This window comes from Pseudochaenichthys georgianus, chromosome 6 (assembly GCF_902827115.2).
Source record: "Pseudochaenichthys georgianus chromosome 6, fPseGeo1.2, whole genome shotgun sequence".
Classification (NCBI taxonomy): Eukaryota; Metazoa; Chordata; class Actinopteri; order Perciformes; family Channichthyidae; genus Pseudochaenichthys; species Pseudochaenichthys georgianus.
In genome coordinates this window covers 8,931,011-8,937,010 of record NC_047508.1, presented here as the reverse complement: position 1 = coordinate 8,937,010, position 6,000 = coordinate 8,931,011, and the positions used below count along the sequence as shown (strand labels likewise).

The following is a 6,000-nucleotide window of genomic DNA, read 5'->3' as shown; positions in this document are numbered from 1 at the left end:
TATTTTTACATCAAGTAACACACACAGACAGTGTTCTGGGGGACACGTTGATGGAATGTGAATGTCAGCGGTCTCTTTATTTACTCTCCATATAACACACTGAGCAGTAATTAACAGCAGGTATACTCCCCAGCCGGAGGGTAATTGACTGTGTCAAAGCGCCAACACTTCATAACCCAGGCTGTGTGTATGTGTGTGTGTAAGAGAGAAACTGTATGTGAAAGAGAAACCAAATGTGTATGTGTTTGTGTGTGAGTGTATTGAAATGAACTCCTTTATATTCTACACCTCCCCCGCCTCTCCTCCCTTCCTCCCAATAAGGATAAGGGTCACCAGTGGTGGGCAGAGCCACTCAAACGCTCCAGATTTCTTTATGAGCGCATTAACATTCAGGCGTATTCATTATCAGTAAGTGTAGTAAGATGGACCAAGCAGAGACCTTGTGCCATCAAAACGTGGACTGTTAATTTCAGGACGTGAGCAGAATGTTCTCAGGGGGATCGGAAGTCTCTTTTCTTCAACTCAACAGGGTCAGCTGTGGATCTTTACGTATACATTCACGTTACAGAAAGTGACGGAAAAATGTCCTTTTCATGAACCTGACCTACAGAAGGAATTTGATAATGTACAAAAACAAAAATAAATGTTTCAGTTTCTATTAAAAAAACATAGTTTGACCTAGCTAATATAAAAGTGTTACAACTCACTTACGAACTTTGCACTTTTTCTTGCTATTCACATGCTTAATTGACATTGTCAAAGCTATCATGAACAAACTCATAGTATACCCTGGAACACTCAGATAAAACAAACAAAAAATCTAATTAATTATATAAATAAAATATAAATACAATTAATAAATTAGAATGGCATCTGTGTTGTTGATCTGTAATATTACAGTGTTACGTTGAGTTGTTTGTCCTTCTCGGTCCATGCACTACGCATGCAACCAATAAGATATTTTTCTGGGTCTCTGGGAAGAATATCCTTCAACCAGGGTATTCTATATCCTAGAATACCCTGGCCCTTACACTGAATGAGAGCGTACGTTTGGATTGACAGTTTGATCAACCAATCATATATTGATTTGTAGCCATTGGGCGTATTCTTTCAGAGTTTCCCTCGGTTCCAGGGTACTCTACATGTAGCTCTAGAGTCTAGATAGAAGGCCCGTTAGTTCACTGGCTCGAGACAGAGGATCTAGATAAATGCGACTTAGCAATTCATTTGAAGTTTTATTGGTTTTCTATGTTGAAATGGCAACAGGTGAAGATGATGTTGTTGCGGAATTGTTGTTAGGACCCTTTTCAAGACAACCATTCAGTGAAAAGATGGACATTATAAATAAAGTCAGTCAGAAAGCAAAGTGACTGCCTCCGTGACGTCTGTCTGACTAGAACACCCGAATTTCAAATCCGGGGGGGGGGGGGGGGGGGGGGGTGTCCACAGAAGGTCCAGTTGTGATTGATAGACACGGTTCGCCGCTGTAGTATAGTATGGCGAAAATATCACTAAAGTCAGAGTATACTATGTCAGAAAAGTAATAGTATCGATTGTCAAAACATTAAAAAAACTCATATCATAGTTTGTTTATAAAATGTGTAATATAGTCGAAAACATTATGAAAAACGTGTAGTAAGTTGAGTAAATGATGTCAAAAATGACTGAAAAAAAGTCATAGTATGTCGAAAACGTCGTGAAAAAAGTCAGTTTAGTTTGTCTAAAATGACATAAAGTCATAGTATATTATGTCGAAAAACTCAGTATTCTAAAAATGTCATTTATGTCATAAATAGTAATTGAATAGTATGTCAGTAAAACATGTGATTTCAATGGCTGAAGATCATTGAGGTTTCCATATGTGAATAGACCAGTGTACAGAATAACCGTCCAAATCTCTCTCTGGAAAAACTTGAATTGTATTGTCACTCTGTTGATGATCCAAGCATTCCTCCAGGGAACATTCAAAAGCCTATTTATCTACTACAGCTCATAATACTGTATGCAGCAGTCAGTGTTCAGCTGCTTCATGCTCACATGGGGCCATCTGCTCTTCTAGGGAACATAAAGTTAACGATAGGCTTGTTGAGATGTGTTAATTAGACTGTACATTTGCTAATTGATTTTGTTGATTAGGTTTAGAGGGGACGGGTGCTAATTGTTATCTCTTAATGTATGTTAATGGGTGTTACAATATGCTGTTACCTTAGTTGTAATTTCCCCAACAACAGCAGCACCATGTTGGTTGACACAACATGGTGTCAACCAAAGGTGCCAACACAATTAGAGCTCCTCTGAGACACGTAACCCTGATTGGCCATGATGCTAATGAATGCTAATTAGTATGGTGACAGTTAAAGGCCTCTAATTGACAGCAGTGCTTGGCCTTCATTGTTTATTTATCTGGCTTGATTCCACTCAACAAAATGTAACATTTACCGTTTTGTTCCTTCAATAAATGTTGCTATAAAAAGGACAGAGTGCTGTTTGTAGGGTTTGTTGAGCCAAGTGTTGTCTCTCTGGTCATTGAGGCATCAGAAGGCTGGCTGTACGGTCCTTTGTGATCAAAATGTCATTTCAAAAAGGTGGACATAACAGGGTTAGATCCAAATTCCTTCCTAAGAGATCATATAGTGGTCTGACATCTTTTAATGTAGAGTATTTGGAGAACTGATACAACAAGCTAAAAATTACAAGTAAACCCAAATGTCAACCATCCTGCAGGTCTCCCTTGAAAGAGAGATCCATGATCTCAATGGGACCACCTGGTTAAATAAAGGTTTGAAATGAAATGAAACGTTTTATTCTTGAGTATTTCAGTATTGATTTATACATACACAACTGTATGTAAAGATAACATCTTTAGATCTAGCAATATAAATATTTAAACATTCAGAGGACTAATAACTCCCCTGTTCTCTTATTTTGTCATAACAGTAATATGAACAGGCAATGATTGACGCCCAAACAATACCAGTCGTACATTTTCTAACAGCAAAGGCTCTTATCACGTTAACAAATACGTGCAACATAGGAGCTTTGTAGAAACACTAGTATCCCTCAACAGAAGAGTGTATTTTTGGTTTAGTTGTCAGTTTTCCGTCTTTTGGGCAGACGAAGCCTCTCTGTGTTGAGGAACTGTTCGATTTTGGAGATCTGGGTTCTGAACGATGCCTGTTGGTCTTCCCTTTCCTGGGAGCAGGACAGGTCCCCGTCCTTGCTGGGACCTGCAGCTGAGGTGGGAGCTCTGCTACACCTGGTGTAAGAAAAAGAGATCACTAGGTGGCTTTGGTATGCAACTATAATATGACTCCTAATAGGCCTTTCTCACGGAGGAGATTTGGACTTGTCACAGTATGAACAGCACATGTGTAAATGTTGAATTTAATGAAGGTTACTCCGATGTCAGGGTCCTGGTATTGCGCTTGCTGGCTCACTTGTCTCTAGGGTTGGGTACCGAGAACCGGTTCCAGTTCGGAACCGGTTCCAACATTTCGATTCCAACGGCAAACCGATCTTTTTCATATGGGTGTTTAGAGTTGTACCCCCTAGATCTAGTCTCTAGTAATTCTGCTTAAAGTGCACCAGATTGAAGCATTTTACTTTAAAATGTTCAAATATCTCTTCCCGGTATGCCTGAGAAGACAGATATGCTTGTTTTTTTCTCAACAAGAACCGTTTTTAAATGGGGGGGGGGGGGTTTCCTTTAAAAGTTGGATTGTTGTAGCTTCAGTGGTTCTCAGGTTAAAGTTACATAGCAGTGAATATAAACAGACTGATTAATGTGAATATTACTGTAAACTAACCTGTGTAAAAGTTTCTCGAATAAATGTAATTTTTTTGGTGGAAGAAGCATGTATCATTTTTTTACCCTGCCCCTCAAAGAATCGGAATCGAGAACCGTTAAGAACCGGAATCGAAAAGTAGAATCGGAATCAGAATTGTGGAAATTCAAACGATACCCAACCCTACTTGTCTCTCTTGAATAGAGTAGGGATGGCTATCATAACGATTTTATCGATACCATGCTGCTTATCAATACCAATATGTATCCATAATCTCTAAACCAGGGGAGATTCCCAGTCGATCACGAGATGTGTCTAGACAACAATATTCTGTTTTATCGTTAATGTCCTATAACATAACCTTCCTGTGCCAGAATAATGCACTTGAACGCATCAAAGCTTTGTGATTGGCGTGACCCCATGTGTCAGGGCGTGGCTGGTGGGCAGTGGGCACTAGTTCGCTGACGTTGTCCGTGGCAACAGGAGTGACAGTCCGCACACACGCAAGACCACAATTATGGCAGAATCAAAAAATCCCAAAATATATAATTTTCACTCCGAGTGAGAGGATGATTATTTTTGTATCTATTCCAATGCAAAGTCCATCTGTCTCATCTACAATGCGAGCGTGGCTTTATCGAAGAAGGGTAATTTAGGAGCGGCATTTCAAAACAGTGCACAAACGCTACGAGACGGAATTCCCTCCTATTCTGCCCTACGCTCCAAAAGGGGAGGGGCCTGAAAGGACAGCTAAATGCACAGCAGTCCATTTTCACCAGGCCCAACAACAAGAGCAAGGCTGCCACCATAGCATCTTATCGTGTCAGTCACGTTCTTGCGAAACACATGAAGTCTTTCAAAGACGGCGAAGTTGTGAAAGAAGCATTCCTGGAGGCTGCCGACGCGCTTTTGGGGGACAGTAAAAATAACAGAAGCATTTCAACAGGTTTTTGATATAATAAAAACTCAAGTTAGATACCGTTATTAATCAGCTGTACGTTTTAGTTTGTTTGAACTTATTCATTATAATTATTGTACAAAATGGTATAAGAATGCAAATTTAAATTGATTATAGTCCATTATCAATAGGGTTGGGTACCGAGAACCGGTTCCGGTTCGGAACCGGTTCCAACATTTCGATTCCAACGGCATCATTTAGAGATGTGAATTTCGGTTCCGCTTTTCGATGCCTGAGGAAATGTTTCTCGCCGCTCTCCGTAGCCTACTGCATGACTGCAGCGGGGCGGGAAATGTAGCGTTGTACCTACACTTCCTACAGTGTAACCTGAGACCAGGGCCGGCCCGTTGCACTGGCGTTATAGATGTTCGCCTAGGGCGCCAGATCTGTGGAGGCGCTGCGCTGACAGCTCTGGGAGGAAAACAATTTGTTTTGACCGTTGGTGCTCATCCTAATTTTTGGCCTTGATGTAACAACATTCATAATTAAGTAACACCCTTTTCATCCCGGTTACAATTTTCATTCGCCCTGTACGATGGGCGCTGTAAGTGATGAAAATGGGGGATGTTGGCTTATCTGGCAACCGCAGCTCACAGCCAAAGTGCGAGTGAGCGAGGGAGAAAGGGAGGGCGCTGTTGTTATTAGCATCTGGTGCTAGCTGCTCGAACGGAAGAAGAAGATGTTTCTACAATGATGTGGAGGGGGAGTCCTCTCCAGTCAGACTGAGAGGCTAATAACTTCAGCTCAGTGAGGTAAAGGACTCTGAGTGTTTAGATAGTTCACTTTAGTCTAAGTTATCTCAGTGGGTCTCAAACGTTTTGATCACAATTTATGTAAACACATATTTCCAAGGCACTCTTTTATAATTATTGGGATAAAACAGGTTTGAAATCATTCCAATGTATACTATAGGACAGTAAACCAGACATATCGTTTTAAACTGGAGAGATAAAAAAATATGCATAAATAAAATAGTAAAATAAGATATGAATGAACAACAAAAGTAAAATGCGTTACATGTAGGCTATTTGTTATTTAATTATTAAAATGTAAACCGATCTTTTTCATATGGGTGTTTAGAGTTGTACCCCCTAGATCTAGTCTCTAGTAATTCTGCTTAAAGTGCACCAGATTGAAGCATTTTACTTTAAAATGTTCAAACATTTCTTCCCGGTATGCCTGAGAAGGCAGATATGCTTGTTTTTCTCAAAAATAACTGTTCTTTAAATGTTGGACTGTTGAACTGTAGCTTCAGTG

The 6,000-nt window shown here is 40.1% G+C and overlaps 1 protein-coding gene across 4 annotated transcripts in view; it reads right to left on the bottom strand.

Annotated features, from left to right (window-relative positions):
• Positions 1–2,852: 2,852 nt before the first annotated feature.
• ccdc73 (coiled-coil domain containing 73) overlaps positions 2,853–6,000 on the bottom strand; it is a 34,192-nt gene continuing 31,044 nt past the window's right edge. For all 4 annotated transcript variants that reach the window (XM_034084310.1, XM_034084309.1, XM_034084312.1 and 1 more), the window contains one exon: positions 2,853–3,256. In XM_034084310.1, coding sequence (XP_033940201.1) covers positions 3,085–3,256 — 172 coding nt within the window. In that variant the 3' untranslated portion in view covers positions 2,853–3,084. The remainder of the gene's footprint in view (positions 3,257–6,000) is intronic.